Genomic DNA, 18,496 nt, shown 5'->3' on the forward strand with positions numbered 1-18,496 from the left:
TCCCAAACCCTATGAGTTAGAGACTATTGTTGTTCTTATTTTACACATGAAAACAAAATTGATAAACTTTTAGTTACATAGTTTGTGACACAGCTTTTGATTTGAATTTAGCTGTCTGGATTCATAGTACAGGTTTTTAAAATTAGATTGCCTATCTCAATATAGGAATAATGTTGTCTTAAACACTCTGAAAATGTAGCTAGGCTTTTAAGATTAGTGAAAGTTGGCCGGGCATGGTGGCTCACATCTGCAATCTCAGCACTTTGAAAGGCTGAGGCAGGCAAATCACTTGAGTTCGAGACCAGCCTGGCCAACATGGGTGAAACCCTGTCTCTACTAAAAATACACAGATTAGCTGGGTATGGTGACGGGTGCCTGTAATCCCAGCTACATTGGAGGCTGAGGCAGGAGAATCACTTGAACCTGGGAGGTGGAGGTTGCAGTGAGCTGAGATCATGCCATTGCACTCCAGTCTGGGTGACAGAGTAAAACTCTGTCTCAAAAAAAAAAAAAAAATTAGTGAAAGTTACATGCATAGTAGGTAGAGATGATGACAGAAGAAAATGTGACAGATAAACTGATGAGGTATTTTCAAGAGTTATGAGGGTTAATACTGATGGTTCTGTGTATTTAAAAGGGGAGGAATTTAAGTGTCAATAAGGAGCAGGAGACTATCAAAAATAACCAAGAGAATTTGGATAGTCCAAATAGAAGTTCTAGAAATCATAGGATAGATAAAATAGCAGATTAGACACAGCTGAAAAATTAGTAAACAACACAAAAAATTTCCCAGAACATACCACAGAGATGAAAAGATGGAAAATGTGAATGTAAGTTGCTGTAACATGAAGAATGAGAAGGTCAACCCATTTCTAATAGAAACTCAAGAAGAATGAACAAGAATGGGGAAGAGAGGAGATAATCCTAAGAGATAATGGTTGAGAATATTTTATAATCAATGAATGACATGAGCCTTCAAATACAGGATTAACATAAAATCCCAAACAGAGTTAATAAAACTAAACTGATGCTTTGGCAGATTGTATTAATAGTAAAATATTGTTGTACCAGAGAACACAACAGGATGACACCCAGAGAAAAATTCAGACTTTTCAACAACAATAATAGATGCCAAGAAAATAGTGGGATAATATGTTCAAAGTGGTGAGGAACGTAGCTGGCAACCTGTATTTGTTTACCCAGTTAAATTGCCATTCAAGAACCGGGTGAAATACAGACATTTTCCTTAGAGGATTTACCACCAAAGGAACCTCTGACAAAAACACCTTAGGAAAAACGAAACTGATCTCTGAAGGGGAGGGTCTCGGATACGAGATGGAAAAAATTGGGTAGATCTAAATATGCATTGGCTCCATGAAACGAAGTAGTAACTGAATTTGAAGAACTTAAAATATAAGCAGAAAGGGAACAAAGTATATCAGACAAATAATAACCAGGGGGAAAAGGATTATACCCTGTTAATATCGTGTGAAAAAAATTGTAAACATCTTTTAAAGCGTCATTAGGCATATAGAAGGCAATTACAAGACAAGCTATTATCACCAAGAGTTTAATAAATACTCCTCACTTAGCTTCCTGGCTACCAAACTGCTTTGGTTTTCCTTCATTAACCATTCACAGTCTTTCTGAACTGTTTAGCTTTTAAATGTTGGAGTGCTCCAGTAACCTCTTTTCTACTCCTGCCTTGGGCATTACATCATACATTTGATTGGATGGAGGCAGGGAAACTGATAAATTAGTGCAATAACCCAGGCAAAAATCCTAAAAGATGGTGCAGTAGGGGAATAATAATAGAAGTGGTGAGAAACAGTTGTACAGGATTGTGTTTTTAAGGTGGGAGCTGATGGGATTTGCTGATGTATCTTTTAGAATGTAAGCCATCCAATTCTATTTGTAAATCATTTGGGCTCAGAAACTTCCAGTAACTTCTCATCACACTCAGAGCACACTCTGGAGTTTCTGATGACCTCACAGTCCTTATCTCCTTCTGCTGTTCCTCTTCCTCCTCCACTCTGGTGACACTGGTCCCTTTGATTTCAGTTTTCCTTCCATTAAATTCTTTAATATATTTCAGAGTTCTTTCCATAAATACTCAAGTTGGGATCTGATGTGATGGTTTCTTTTCTATTGCCAGACTTTTTAGTTGTTGAATAATATAGCCCTTCATCTTAATTAATGCTTTCTTTGTCTCACTTCCCTTTTTTCCTTTATCTTTTACAACTTTTCACGTATTCAACTCGAGCCCCCTGGCTTTCTTATTGGGGCCTTTGAACTTGGTGTGACTCTGCTGAGTATGTTCTGCCTTTTCCAGGCATGGCTTGGACCTCCTCATTCCAGGAATGTGCTTGAATGTCACCGCTTCCCTATGGTCTCCTACTGGCTACCTAAGGAGCCCACTGCCTACCTGAAGCTCCTTGTGATTTTTCATCAGCTCATATAGTGTGTTAATTTTTTACAGACTTCTGAAGACTGATATTATATATGTGTTGTCTATCTTTCTTTCTCAGGGACTTTGTTTTCTTCACTCCTCTATTCCTGGTTCTAGTCATGTCTGGTATACTATAGGCACCCAATAAACAATATTTGAATAAAAACTGAATAAATAATATATTGATAATGCATGTGTGAAAGAAGCCCAGAAGCAAAGTAATGTGATAGTATAGAAACTTGTCTTCAACTAGGAACCAAACAATATTAGCTTAAGTTAATAACAGCATTACCATATGAACACATGTTGTTTACTGTGTGTCAGATATTTGATGTAGTTCATCAAAATTAATTTCTGTTATGATAGTCTTATGTAGGTACTCTCTTTTTGCCATTTTACTTGTGAGAAAGCCTTAGTTTGGAAAGGCTTAGTAACTTTTCCTGGAGATCATATGGCTTAAATGGGTGGTATAGTGGAAACTGAATCCAAACACTTAGCTGTTTCTTCTCTACTCCTGTATTAGATATGTAAGTACAAGAAGCTAAACATGACAAATTTTTTTTCTGTCACCTGCAGACATCTAAGTTCATAAGTGGGTATGTGAAGGCAGCTGCAGTTCTGTCTTTAATTCTGAGGAGTAAGATCTCAACAGTCAAATGAAAGTTCCAGGACTCAGCAATATAATGGGGTATACATTTTGATTTCCATGACATTTTTGGACATAGCTTGTTCTTTTGTGCTATCTGCTATAGATTCTATTCATACTGTTGAATAAACCTGAAATATAGACTTGTTCATTTGGTCTTCACTCTTTAAACAGCTTGGTAAGCTAGCTTGCTGTACACGTATTTGGTCATAATTGTCTCAGGCAGAATGACCTTAGAGAGCTCTGTGTTATGACATGTCACTGGTTGAAAGGAAGGGCTGGATTGATAAATGGCTATCCATGTAGGAAGAAGAGCAACAACAAAATTGGATCCTACCTCAGTACACAAATCTATGAGATGTACAAACATCACATGCAAAACTTTAAAAAAACATGTTTTGTGGGAAGTGTAGTTGAATGTGTCTCTGGCCCTGGGTTAGGAAGATTTTCTTAAGAGCTCCAAAATGTTCACTATAAAAAGAAAGAATGGCAAATTTTACTGTACTAAGATTAAGACATTCTGCAAAAGATACATTTTCAAAGTACAAGAACAAGTTGCAAAGTGGGAGAAGGTATTTGTAACACACGCAGTCAACAAAGGGTGGTGTTAAGAGTTCTGATCAATATAAAAATTGCTGACGGGGCACTGTGGCTCATGCCTGTAATCCCAGCACTTTGGGAGGCCAAGATGGGCGAATCACCTGAGGTCAAGAGTTCAAGATCAGCCTGACTAACAGGGTGAAACCCTGTCTCTACTAAAAATACAAAAATTACTGGGCATCATGGCAGACGCCTGTAATCCCAGCTACTGGGGAAGCTGAGGCAGGAGAGTTGCTTGAACCTGGGAGGCAGAGTTTGCAAAAGTGAGCCGAGATCGTGCCGCTGCACTCCAGCCTGGGCAACAGAGCAAGACTCCATCTCCAAAAAAAAAAAAAAAAAATGCAGACACCTCAATAATAGATAGGCAAGAGACATGAAGGTATTTTCATAAAAGAAAAAATAAGTTTGGCCAGTTAACATAGAAGGCACTGTCAGCTTCTTTATTGATCAGGGATATTCAAATCAATAGCTCAGTGAAACTCTACCTCTAGTTGGCGAAAAGTCAACTGTCTGACACTCTGAAGCTGGAGAGGCTGTGGACCTGACAGTCTTTCACCTGCACTGCTAGGGAGAATGTTTTAATAAATTGGTGAAACCACCTGGGAATCCAGCTTGGCATTCTCTTGAATGTCAAGTGATTACATGCCCTACCATCCTGCAGTTCTCCTTCAAGTTCTGTCTTTCAGAGACTCTAGCTCTACTTTCTATACTAGGCTATAACTGCAATAATGTTCATGGCATAAGCAGTGACAGTTAAGTCACTTGGGGATTATTCACATGGTGGTAGAATGTCACACAAGTCAAAATTAATGAACTACAGGTATGAGTAACAATATGCATGAAGCTTAGCTGTATAACATCATGTGACAAAATAAGTCCTAGCACAACTTTGTGAGTACGCTAAATACCACTGATTTTCTTTCACATCTTAAAATGGTTAATATTTTATGTGAATTTTACCTCAATTTTAAAAAGTCCTGGAATATGACGTACAGTATGACACACTTTTTATAAAGTAAAAAGTGAAAACACCTAATGAGATTGTTGGGAACACATGTTGGTTAAGACCACATAGAACATGTAAATAAAGGAATGGTAAATTCCTTCAGAAGTCACTGGAAGGCCCAGAGCCGTGGCTGGGGTAGCCGCCAGCTCTTCCCAGTCCCCACACAGGCTCCAGGGGTACTTGTGTTGACCATTAGGGTCTGAGGCTGCGTTTGAAAATCACTCCTGAAGTGTGCATGTGTGCCCCAGCCTGTCCTCAACGCTTTCCCAGTCAGTCCAGGGGCAGGTGGGAGCTTACCTGTTCCTGGGATGCTGGGAGAGCCTAGTTAAGTAGGTAGTATTTGTTAGGAGCTTGAGTCAGGCAAAACTGTTTAAATTATGCTACCAGATCTAGTTTATAATACAGTAAAAGGTATGAAGCTTTGGGAGATTTCCAACAGATTTAAACTGTGAAGTTTTTCACTTAAATAATTAAGTGAATTATAGTTTAAATTATATTGATTGTCTGAAATCACCTACATAGAGTGATCTGTTCGGCTTCTGACTGAGTTAATTGGATATCACTATTCCTTTCAGATGTCGAATTCAGGGATTTGAGGACCAAATCTAGGAGAAGCCTTTCTTGGCATTTGAGAAAGCAAATTTACTGATTTATTATTAAACATTTACTGAATGCTTCTGTGCCAGACACTGACAGTACCAAGGTGAATACTTTCCTTTGAAAACAGCTGATTCAGCATGCCTGCTTTCCTTTGAAATCTTACATTCTTCACCTTAACTCGCTCGCTCTCCCTCCCTTCCCCCTGCATTTGGTACAGTACTGGGTTGCCACAGCAATATATAAGAAAATGAAAGAGGAAGCCCTGCCCACCAGTGTTACTATTTAGTCCTGGGTTGTACAGTTGAATTCTTCCCCTGTTCTTTCTCCTCCAGTGTCTTCCTGTTTTCTGATTCTCTTCTCTCCCACTTACCTTCCTCTCTGTTTTCATCTTCTCATGGCTTTGTAGCATCATGGCAAGGCTCCTCTCTGAATTATTTTCTTTCCCCAAGTTCTTAGTTTTTAGTGAATTATTATTTCTCCAAGAGTTCTCTCCTCCTTGAAAGTACTGAAAATGGAATTGAATTAAAATTTTGAGATAACATGGGGAGATATTGCATGTTTTACGTTGTTAAGTCTCCCTATCAGCCTTATGTTGTCTCTCTTTAATCAATTTTTTATTTATTCACTTATGGTTAACATATTGATTGTATAATGTAGGCGGTAAAATATACATAAAAGTAGAAAATTTAAAAGCATGCAGTGGGCCAGGCGCGGTGGCTCACACCTGTAATCCCAGCACTTTGGAAGGCTGAGGCAGGTGGATCACTTGAGACGGGGAGTTCAAGACCAGCCTGGCCAACATGGTGAAACCCCATCACTACCAAAAATACAAAAATTAGCAGGCGTGGTGGTGCGCGCCTGTAATCCCAGCTACTTTAGAGGGGCTGAGGCAGGAGAATCGCTTGAACCTGGGAGGCGGAGCTTGCAGTGATGTGAGATAGCATCACTGAGTAGCTGGGACTACAACCTCACACCACCACACCTGGCTCATTTTTTTTGTATTTTAGTAGAGATGGGGTTTCACCGTGTTGGCCAGGATGGTCTTGATCTCCTGACCTCATGATCTGCCCGCCTTGGCCTCCCAAAGTGCTGGGATGATAGGTGTGAGCCACTGCCCTCGGCCTAGTATGGTTTATTTTTTAAAGAAAGTCTTGGTTAAATAGTTGTTTTGAGACAAGGTCTTGCCCTGTTACACAGGCTGGAGTGCAGTGGTACCATCATAGCTTGCTGTAGCCTTGAATTCCTGGGTTCAAGTAGTCCTCCTTCCTCAGCCTCCCAGTTACCTAGGACTAGAGGTGTTTGCCATCACACTCAACTAATTTTTAAAATAATTTTTTTGTACAGACAAGGTCTCATTGTGTTGCCCAGGCTGGACTCCAACTCCTGGCCTCATGTGGTCTTTCTGCCTTAGCCACTGTGATCAGCGTTTATAGTTTTGACTACACTAATTCAAAGGTCTTTTTTTGGCAGAGGAGAGGGGAGACAGGGTCTGTCTTTGTCATCCAACCTGGAGTGCAGTGGTGCAATCATGACTCACTGCAGCCTTAACCTCGTGGGCTCAAGCCATCCTCCCACCCCAGCCTCCCGAGTAGCTGGGATCATAGGCACATGCCATCACGGTCGGCTGATGTTATGTTATTTATGTTATTTATGTTATGTTATGTTATGTTATGTTATGTTATGTTATGTTATGTTATGTTATGTTATGTTATGTTATTTTTAGTAGAGACAAGGTCTTGTTATGTTGCCCAGGCTGATCTCAAACTCCTGGGCTTAAGCACTCCTCCTGTCTTTGTCTCCTAAAGTGCTGAGATTACAGGCATGAGCCACCGTGCCCCACTTCTGATTCAAAGGTCTTATTTCAGGTTTTATTTATTTTGTTATTGCTTTTAATGGTTGTCATAGCAAAAAGTATTCTTGACAAAGATATGCATAATTAAATAGAAGGGATACCACTGTCTGTATGTGCCTTACCATGATACTGATTTTTCATTACCAGTCACCAATTATGTAAACATTTGTTGAAATTTGGTCAGTGAATTTCCATATTCCATGATCATTCCTTTCAATATAATTGATTTTGAAATGTATTTTCATATTTTAACATCAGTTTTTTATTTAATGGAGAAATCTTGAAATGTTAGAAATTTTTGTTTTCAGATTTTTTATGAGCAGTGCATCCACTCCTTTTTGGTGACAAAGTTATAAATTGATGGAAATAGTTTAGACTTCACAATGGTCTGTCCATAACATGACAACATGCTTTCCTTTGTTGCTTTTTAAATTTTAATCATGGATTAAAATTTTGGCCAGGTAATTCTTTGTTGTGGGGAGCTTTTGTATATATATGTTGTATGGCTTCTACCCACTAAATGATAGGAGCCCACCACCCCACCCTCTTTAGTTTTAACAGGCAAAAATGTGTCCAGTTACTGCCAGTTGTCCCCTAGGGGAAACAGGAAGGGGGCAGAATCTCTCAAGGTTCAGAACTACAGCTCTAAAATATAACCAAAAATTGTTAAAAATCTCCAAAAATTATTCTTAATTTCATAAACTATCCCATCAGTATTCAAAGTTTGACTTGTTTATTAAATATCATGACAAAAGTTTTAAAGGTAAGTTATTTGAATTAGGATCCAAATTAGGTGTGCCCTTTGTCTTTTCAGTCTTCTGTAATCTATAGCATCTTCATCCAGTTTCTCCCCTTTACTTGCAGTTTGTGAAGGAAGCTGTGTTGCTTGTCCTACAGGTTCCCTCATCTGGATTTTGTCTGTGACATCTGTGTCCATTGTCTTGGATGCCTTCTAATGTCTTCTCTGCAAAGCCTTTGTGTCATCTTTACTGAGTTAATTCTTACTCTATAATATATTCCTATTATGAAGGTTATATTTTATTCTGTTTACCACTTATTTCTAAATTGAACACTTAGCTCACTTGTTTTCATTCATTCATGTTTACCAATAAATGTATTTTACTATAAATGGTCATTTTAGTTTTGTCTGTGTCTCACAACTTTGTTAGATAGTGTTTTATTATCAATCAGTGTTTTGATATTTGTTTCAAGATTTTAGGAAGAAACCAAGGGGTGGATTAAGTGTGTTGTTTAGGTTTCTGCCATATGTGCTTATAAAACAAAAGATTATTGGTTATGGATTTATTTTGTTGCATTACAGGAAGAATAACAATTTTATGGTGTTGACTCTTTTTTAACTATGTTGATGATTCTTTGTGCCTTAGTACTTAGTTGATATTTTCATTCCTTTTGAAAAAGTGGTATGTTATTTTATAAAGAGGGCGAGTGTGTTTGTGTACATTTTTTCAAGCTTATTGTCATATTATTTGAAGATTATATTGTTCATACTTTGCTTGAAAAGTGACATTTAATGTATTCAATGTATATATTATACACATATATTTTGCTACATGCTCATCTCAGAAGAAACTATTCAACTGTAATTGTTGATGTACTTTTTTTTTTTTTTTTAGTAATTCTGTCTTGTGATTCTTTATGATTTTAAGGCTATGTTGTTAAGTATGTATAAGTTCATGATGATAATATATTCATCTAGACTTTTTGTTACCAGGTACGTAGTGCCCCCTCTTTGTTTATGTGTTTCCTATCAGCAACATATTTATTGTCTTTGTATGAATTAATGAATTGTAGCCCATTAAATTAGAGGTGTGCCCATTCCCAATTTCATTCTCTATTCTTTGCTTCTGGAGGTAACTGATATCCTGATTTTGGTCATAATGATTTTTTTGCTTAAAAAAAAGTTTTACTACTTACATATTGTCCGAATCTGACATCATGATCATTCATTAAATCGGAAAAAAGAGGCTTTATTATACTGTTAAGGAAAAGCTGAGCTGATCAGTCAGTCTCCCTGAGGAGAACACACTACTGATACTGTACAAGGTTTTTGGAAGTATGAAATTGAGAAACTGGCCAACTTTCAGAGGTGGGAATGGGTTGGCATCAATTTTAGACACATGGTTACACAAGTTAGACTGTTCGTCTTTAGAAGCATGTTCTTTAGAGTTAGTTCCTGTTTGACTGAATTAAAGAAGGAGCTGCCAATCAGTTGACCTGCAGATGCGTGTTCATTGAGGCAAGTTATCAGTTGATTGATTAAAGGTGCTTTCAAATTAGTTTCGAGTGGGTCTGTGGCTGTACAACTGGTATTTATTGACCAAGCTGATTTAAAACTGGTTTTGTGTGTGTGTGTGTGTGTGTGTGTGTTGGGGGGGGTGTTTGTCACCACAGCTACAAAAGGGTCAGTCTTGTATTTGTGGGAATTTAAAAATTCTCAATATAATATCAAAAGTTGCAAAATAGTACACAGAAATCCTGTGTACCCTTCAGCCAGTTTCCTTAAATATTAAAATCTTATGTAATTTAGCTAGTAAAACCAGGAGATTAACATTGATGCAGTCCTAGTAACAAATCTATATGACTTTTTCACATTTCCCAATTATTCCACTTACTGTTCCTTTTCTGGTTCAGGACCAATTCAGAACACCACATTATGGTCATGTCTCCTTAAGTCTTCTCTAATCTGAGACAGTTCCTTAATTTGTGTCATTATGACCTTTACATTTTTGAAGAATACTCACTGGTTATTTGTATTGTGTTCTTCAATTTGAGTTTGATATTGTTTTTATGATTAAGGTTATGCATGTGCGGCAAAACTGCCACAGTCAAGATGTCCTACCTTTCTTGTTGCATTGTATCAGGAAGTCCATAATGATGACACAACTCAATTTACAGATGGTTCTAACTTGGATCATTTGGTTAAGATAATGGAAGCCAGGTTTCACCACTACAAGGTTACTGTTTCCCCTTTATTATTAAGAAATATCTTCTGGGAAGATACATCGATACTACAACATTCTGTTTCTCGTTTTCACCCACTAATCTTAGCATTCATTGATGATTCTGTCTTGCAGTGATTATTACTATAATTGTTGCTAAATGATAAATTTCTCATTTCCATTCTTCCCTTTTTTTAAAAAAATTGGAAGTCTATTGTAAGAACAGACTGTTCACACCAGTTTTTTTTATGAGGGCATCTGTGTTGTGTGAAGTTAATGCTTTGTTTACTTCACTAAAGACAGACTAGCTAGCTAACCCTTCTCAGTATCAGGACTATCATATTCTTAATCTAACTCAGCTTTTCAAAAACATACCCTCTTCCTCATTATCCTCAGTTGGTTACTTTTGGGTGTCTTATTGCTCATATTTGGTGGTAAGACTGAGGAAGCTAGATGACAATGACGTGAATAAGAACATATTGCCTAAGAGTAGGAACAGAAGAATGATTTTATTTAGGGCATAGTATTTAGCTGCTGTTGGGAATCCATGGAGAGGCATATAGCAGAGAAGTGGAAATATGTGTCAGGATGCAACTAGACTCTTAAAATGGCAAACAGACGTGTAAAGAAAATGGTGAGTTTTGTGTAAGAGAGTAGAGTAGGGATGTCAGCTCTAGTGGGGCACGAGAACATGGTGTCACACATTGCAGTTTAAGGACTGAGGAAAGTTTCAGTAGGGTTTTGTGTGAAATTTGCTAGACTGTAGTGTGTTGAAGCAGGGAACAAAGTTCTTTTTAACGTTCATTTTAGGTTCAAGGGTACATGGGCAGATTTGTTACATAGGTAAACTACATGTCACAGGGGTTTGGTTTACAGATTATTTCATCAACCAGGTATTTTTTCTGATCCTCTCCCTCCTCCCATCCACCACTCTTGTTAGTCCCCAGTGTCTTATTTCCTGCTTTATGTGGATGTGTTGTTGTCGTTTAGCTCCTATCAAAATTCTTAACATGATTTTAAGGCCTTGTCTAACTTCACATAAGCAGGCTTGAGTTAAATTCCTTTCTGTTTTTAAGACATAGGTGCCTTCTCTTCATTTCATTGTGCCTTTAAATATTCATGTTCTTGCTGGAGAGGAATCCCATGCCTACCTCTAAATAGCTGTAGGATCTAGGGAAGATTATGTAATTCCCTAAAATTGTCTTGTCAATCTGTGGACATAAGGTGAATATTAACCTGGCTATTATTTCTCACCCAGAATTTTGCTGTCTCCTCCTAGTCTCCCTACTTCTTCCTTTGGTCCCCATTGTCTGTTCTGCATGGTATATACCCTAATCATGAAAAATGAAAATCCTGTGATGTCACTTCTCTGTGCACAGCGTGCCCTTGACTTCCTTTCTCATTGAGAAAGAACCCTGTTATCATGACTTGTAAGGGTCTGTGTGAAGCTTCATTTCTACTCACTGCCCTCATGCTACACTTGTCTTCCCAAGCATCCTCCAGCAGCAGGGCCTTTACATAGTCTGTTCCACCTGATTAGAACACTTTTTCTCTGTACATAACTGTATAACGCCCTTCCTCATCTCCTTTGTTTAGATCTTTGCTCAGATATCATATCAGTGTCCATCATTCAGTATCCTTTATAAAAATAATAATCATTTGTTATTCCCCTTACTTTGATTTTTTTTTTATGACGCTGACTGCCATCTCACATATATTTGTGTATTTGCTGTCTGACTTCTGCCACAAAAATGCAGACTTTTTGAGACCTAGCACTTTGCCTGTTATTCACTGTTGAATTTTCACTGTTGAATTTCCAGCACCTCCAGCTCTACGTGAGACATGATCTGTGCTGGAATAAACAGTTATCGAGTTATTACTAATAATTCGATAAACCTTAGAAACCATTTATTATGATATGCCAGTGACTGTTCTGGGTGTTTTGTGTCTACTGACTCATTTACTTCTTGTAACATCCTTATAAGGAAATTGAGGCACAGAGAAGTGATAGCTGACAGTGAATAAGTGACATGGCCTCCCGTAGGTGATCTTTATCTAGAGCCCATGTTCCTTATGCTTCTCTAAAAATAAATCATCTGTGTGAAATGCTTATCACAATTCCTGTCATACCCTAAATATTCAGAAAATGTTAGTTGATAATCATCATCAGCATCAGAATGCTGGATGTTAAAAGAATGGATTTGGAGGCCAGGTGTGGTGGCTCAAGCCTGTAATCCCAGCACTTTGGGAGGCCGAGATGGGCAGATCACCAGGTTAGGAGTTCGAGACCATCCTGGCTAACACGGTGAAACCCGTCTCTACTAAAAAATACAAAAAGCTAGCCGGGCGAGGTGGCGGGCGCCTGTAGTCCCAGCTACTTGGGAGGCTGAGGCAGGAGAATGGCGTAAACCCGGGAGGCGGAGCTTGCAGTGAGCTGAGATCCGGCCACTGCACTCTAGCCCGGGTGACAGAGCGAGACTCCATCTCAAAAAAAAAAAAAAAAAAAAAAAGAATGGATTTGGAGCCAGGCTGCCCATTGTTTCATTTTGAACCTCAGTTTCCTTATCTTTAATATGGGAACTTCCTGCCACCAAAAAATAAATAAATAAAATGAGAGCCTCCTTAGACCTGTTTGAATCAATGACATGTAACCCTGGAACTAATAATTTTTTGCTGAGCATTTTTTTAGTCTGCAGAATGCAAATAATTATACCTTTCTTCTCTGATTATTAAATTGATCAAGAGAAATAGTGCACAGGCCAGATGTGGTGGCTCACACGCCTGTAATCCCAGCACTTTGGGAGGCTGAGGCAGGCAGATTTGTTGAACTCAGATGTTCAAGACCAGCCTGGGCAACATGGCAAGACCCCAGCTCTACTAAAAATACAAAAATTAGCCAGGCATGGTGGCATGTGCATGTAGCCCCAGCTACTCGGGAGGTTGAGGTGGGAGGATCACTTGAGCCCGGGGAGGCAGAGGTTGCAGTGAGCTGAGATTGTGCCACTGCACTGCAGCCTGGTCAACAGAGCCAGACCCTGTCTCAAAGAGAGAGAAATAGTGCGCATAAAGTAGTTATGTGCCTGGTAAATCCTAAGTTGAAAATAAATGAAATCTGTTATACTTGTATAATAACCCAGTGTAGAATATCTACAGTAAGTTACTGAACTCCTTCTGAGAGTAAAAGTGAAATGGAACCAAATTGTTTGGCAATTTTTTATTTTAATAAAGTGGACATTTATAAGTCTTAGCAGAACTTGCATATGTGTACCAAACTGCTTCCTCAAAAGATTGCATTGAAATTTTGTTGAGTGGTTAAAAAAACAATACCATTAAGCTACAGAATGGAAGAGGATATTCACTGTGTCTAACAAAGGCCTCAAATCTAAAATATATAAAGAACACCTACAAATCAATAGGAGGTAAAGGCCTCAAATCTAGAATATATAAAGAACACCTACAAATCAGTAGGTGGTGAAGGAGAAAAGGTAGACCATTTAGTAGGAAAACAAGGACAAAAACTTGAACATGGCCAAGGGTGGAGGCTCACACCTGTAATCCCAGCACTTTGGGAGGCCAAGGTGGAAGGATCCCTTGAGACCAGGAGTTCAAGACCAGCCTGGGCAGAAAAAATAAAAAACTCAACAGGTACTTCACAAAAGAAGATACAAAATGACCAAAAAGCATGTGAAAATACTCACTTTCATTACTTTTACCAAATAAATGCCAATTAAAATCACCATGCACTATTACAGTATGCCAATCAGGGTGAGTAAAACAAAAAAGTTAGAAAATGCCAAGTAGAGAAAAGGATATAGAGGAACTGGAACATCCCCATGGTGTTGGTGGAAGTTTGACTTGTTACAAACTCTTCGGCATGCTGTTTGATAATATCTGCTAAAGCTAATGGATGTATTTGTTATCCAGTGCTCCTAGGTATATATGCAACCGAATTGTGTGCATATGTTTGCCAGAAGACATTTAGAGTGTTCATATGGGTAGAGCCACACATACACATAAAGAGAGAATGAGAAAGATAAAGAGCATTCTGGTGATGCTGGTTTGTTTTATCCATTCTTAAAGCTTAGCTTTCTGAGCAAGAGGCCTTAAGAGGCCTCTTAAGGCTCAGAAGTCCTATTCTCTGTTTCCTGGAATCACTGAGCTGTAGCACATCTATGATATGTGCTCTTTTTTCATGCTAAAATGTTTAAAAATTACATTTAAAGATTAATTGATTTTAGCTTATATTTAAAATCATCTTTCAGAGTAATTAGGAATGCTATACTCAAAATAATATTGTAATTGTAGACTGTAAATTGAGAATATGACTAATTTCTAATTGTTCTGTTTTGTGAATTATTTTTAGATATGAATTGAGAATTCGTTATTTGCCAAAAGGATTTCTAAACCAGTTTACTGAAGATAAGCCAACTTTGAATTTCTTCTATCAACAGGTATTAGAGGCTGCTTTAATATACTTTTTTGTTTGTTTCTTTGAATCCTATTTATTACGTATTTTTATTTTCAAATTTGATTAAAGCTCACATTTGGAGGAATAGAAATTTGTTGCTGAATGGCAATAAGAATCTTTTAACCACTATGAAATTACTAATTTTTTTGTTCTTTGTGAGCTTGTGTATACTTGAGCAAATCTTAAAAGATAACTTCTATTGTATGGAGACAGTAAGTCTACAATCATTTCTTGAGCTTTAAATACTATTATTATGCCTGAATATCAACGAATTTGTCATAGGTAGAGATTGTTGCAGAGCCGACTATACCCATATAAAATTGATCTGCTTTGCTTTTTACCCCGTAAGGCATCAGATAGACAATAAATATATATAAGGTAAAAGGCCAAAAATGTTAATAAGCATCAAAAAGACATTTGTACATATAATTTTGTCATTAATTGTATTTGGTAGTTTTTTTTTGCTTTAATAAAAATATTTATTAACTATTCCGGACCTGAAATGCAGAAATAAATCACATAATCCACACCTTTAAATTCTTCTGTCTAGTGGAGGATTCCTGTAAACAGTGACTTTATGTTTGATCCTTTGCTGTTAGTAAGCACGAATGATGTGACTGTGCATAGAAGAGTCTGCTGACCTAGTGTAGATTTGGTATTGAGATGGCTTCACTGAAAAGCATCATTTGAGGAGTCTCCGACTTTGTAGAACAAAGAAGAGTTGTGTTTTCTAGACAAGAACATGGAGGGGAGAGAGAAAATGTGGTGCAGTCTTAGCTAAAATAGTTCATAACATTTTGTTGAGAGAGGGACCACAAACATCATGTAAACAGGGGTTTAGGTTTTCTCCTGCAGATATTGGGAGCCATTTGAAAACTTTAGTTAGCGAATGCCGTAACCAGAGTTGTTTTTGAGACCACTGTGATTAGATGGCACTATCAGGGATAGATTAAATTTTTAAAAGGTTGCAAGCATGTTTAGAGGCTCTTCAATCATTCTGGCAAGAAATTAGATAAAAGTGAAAGTATATTATAATACGCAAATTTAGTGGATGGATTTGATAGGACCCAGAGATTGAACTAAAACAGGATATGAAAATAAGGAAGAAAAAGGCTTATTATATAAGTCTAGGCACTTACTGCCATGAAAGAGCAATGGTGAATTAGATTCAAAAGAAGGAGGTAAGAAGGTAAGTTGTTCTATATTTTTCTATGTGAGATAATGATAGATGTTACCACTTAAAAGGTTCAAGCTGAGAAAGTAGGAAGCTAAGGAAGTTTCCAGCTGTTGGCGGGGGTGTGTCTGTTTTCATCTTGTCTGTGAAGAAGTCGTGACATAGGAGATAGGTTGGGGACTGCTGCTTTACCTAACACCTTTTTGGCACCTGCGACCAGTTTTGAGGACAGTTTTTCTACAGACCAGAGCCACAGGGTGTTGGGGGATGGAGTGTAGGGGAATGATTTTGGGGTGAAACTGTTTGACCTCAGATCATCAGGCATTAGGTTCTCATAAGGAACGCGCAACCTTGATCCCTCGCATGTGCAATTCACAACAGGGTTTGTGCTCCTGTGAAAATCTAATGCCACTGCTGATCTGACAGGAGGCAGAGCTCAGGCGGTAATGCTTGCTTGCCCACGGCTCACCTCCTGCTGTGTGACCTGGTTCCTAATAAGCTACTAACTGGTACTGATCCATGGCCCAGGGTTTGGGGACCCCTGAGGTAAGGGATTGGTGACAAGTTTTGAGGGTTTACGATAATACAGAGTTGAATAAGAGAGGAATTTAAGTTGGTAAAATGGAAAGATTAAGAAGGCATTTTCAGATTCCAGCTGAGCTTATTGGAAGCCTACTCATTGCAAAAATAATGTTCAGCTTACAGACTGGTTCTGATGTACTGTTACATCTCATCCTTTAGCAGTCTGTTGAACTTCGTATTTTGCCGAAGGAGATAATGAGAGTTTAAATAACTCATATTTATTTAACATTTTTCTTTTGGTATGTGATCTGTGTCACTATTGATATTATTTCTTGGAAAAATATTCTACCCACCAAGGAAATACATGGGTACTTTAGTAACACTGATTTCTGGAATGCATAATATAGGCCTAAGTGACTCCTTTTTATAATTTCTAGGCTAACCTAAAAGTCTGCAACTTTTTTGTTCCTTGTTCACACTGTTACTAGGTTGTCCTACTTTTTCTTTGTTGGAAGACTTTCCTATATGATAAAGTGAGTACTGCACATACCAGTGTATCCCAGATTTTCTTTTACTAATAGGACATATCTTACGGTAGTCTATAGAATTCAGTTCAGAGGTTTTTCTAAAACCCAAGAGAAAGCTAAGTGTAATGAACCTTTTAAAAATTCAGTCTATCCTTGATACTGCCATCCAGTCAGAGTGGTCTAAAAAAAATTCTGATCAAGACATTCACTAAGTATAGTTAAGTGTTAATGAAATTTTACTTAAAGGAAAATGCAGTGAATACAGTCATGTGCTTGTTCTGTGTATAATAGCTCTGTGATTTTACTACTGAGTCTCTTTTTGCTTAATTGTTTTATATATTAAAATATAGATATGGAATAACTATTCTATAGGACTATTACGTTCATTAAATGAGACAAAATTGTCTGCCATATAATTGCCCAGCGACATTTTGAATTTCAGTCTGTAGACAGTAGCAGACTTAGAGGATTCAGCATTTGCCATTTGCATGTCACCATACAAGTGCGAGCTGCACATTATGGGATGGTGCATAGCTTTCCTTTTTCCTTCCTATGTGTACTCTGTAGAACCTTTCAGCTCCTCCACCCCACTCTTTGCTGTCATTCGTTTCTACAGTTTCTCTTTTTGTCTTTTTAATTTTTAAAAATCTGTTATTGAGTACATTTTAATATTTATTTAAATTTTATTTTATTTTTACAGAGACAGCATCTTGCTCTGTTGCCCAGTCTGGAGTGCAGTGGCATGACTATACCTCACTGCAGCCTTGAACTTCTGGGCTCAAGCAATCCCCCTGCCTCAGCCTCCTGAGTAGTTGGGACTATAGGTGCATGCCATGATGCCTCACTGATTTTTTAAAAATTTTTTGTAGAGATGGGAGTATTGCTGTGTTACCCAAGCTGGTCTCAAATTCCTGTCCTCAAACAGTCCTTCTGCCCTGGCCTCCCAAAGTACTGGGAGTACAGGCATGAGCCACCATGCTTGGCATGGCACATTTTTAGAAAGTTCAAAAAATACTTCTAGAACATTACTTAAATTATCTGTATTCTAATAATCACTTTCATTTTGTGTATCCTTTTATAATAGTTTATCATGTACATACATTTTAAAAGAAAGTATAGTCATGGTCACATTCCTTTCCCATTGGTGATTGGCAATGTTGTCGTTTTTCCATGCCAGTGTGTCAGGCTCAAGTAATGGTAATTGGAGGGAGTTAAAGGGGGTACCAAAGTCATAAAAAGGGAAGGGAGGAAGAAAGAAAATACTATGATTGACTGGTTGCGGTGGCCCACGCAAGACCCTGTCTCAACAACAACAAAATACTATGATTTGTCAAAGTTAATGAATTGGCCAGTATACCAAAAGCCTTGAATATGTTCATGTCCTCCAGTTTGTTGGGTGACCCTATTGACTGCCATCTTTACTGTAAGTAAAAAACAGTTGAAACCTTGGCAGTTTCCTATGATTGGACCTAATAATTCTACTTTTATGAATTTATTCAACAGGAATAGTAAGATTTACACATGTATGCATACATGTACAAGGATGCTTATAGGCATATTACAGTAACAAGAAAGAAATTAGAGGTGTTGCAGATGTCTTTCAACAGGTTAAATGTACTGAGTTTCAAATTTATGTATCCCTCATTAACAGGGAGGTACAACTGTTCATGGATGCGGAAGGTATTAACAGCA

The 18,496-nt window shown here is 37.9% G+C and overlaps 1 protein-coding gene across 14 annotated transcripts in view; it reads left to right on the plus strand.

The window, feature by feature from the left end:
- Nucleotides 1-18,496, plus strand: part of PTK2 (protein tyrosine kinase 2) — a 357,696-nt gene that overhangs the window by 131,127 nt on the left and 208,073 nt on the right. For all 14 annotated transcript variants that reach the window (XM_030937412.1, XM_030937408.1, XM_030937413.1 and 11 more), the window contains one exon: nt 14,477-14,564. In XM_030937412.1, coding sequence (XP_030793272.1) covers nt 14,477-14,564 — 88 coding nt within the window. The remainder of the gene's footprint in view (nt 1-14,476; nt 14,565-18,496) is intronic.

This window comes from Rhinopithecus roxellana, chromosome 9 (genome assembly GCF_007565055.1).
Source record: "Rhinopithecus roxellana isolate Shanxi Qingling chromosome 9, ASM756505v1, whole genome shotgun sequence".
Taxonomy (NCBI): Eukaryota; Metazoa; Chordata; class Mammalia; order Primates; family Cercopithecidae; genus Rhinopithecus; species Rhinopithecus roxellana.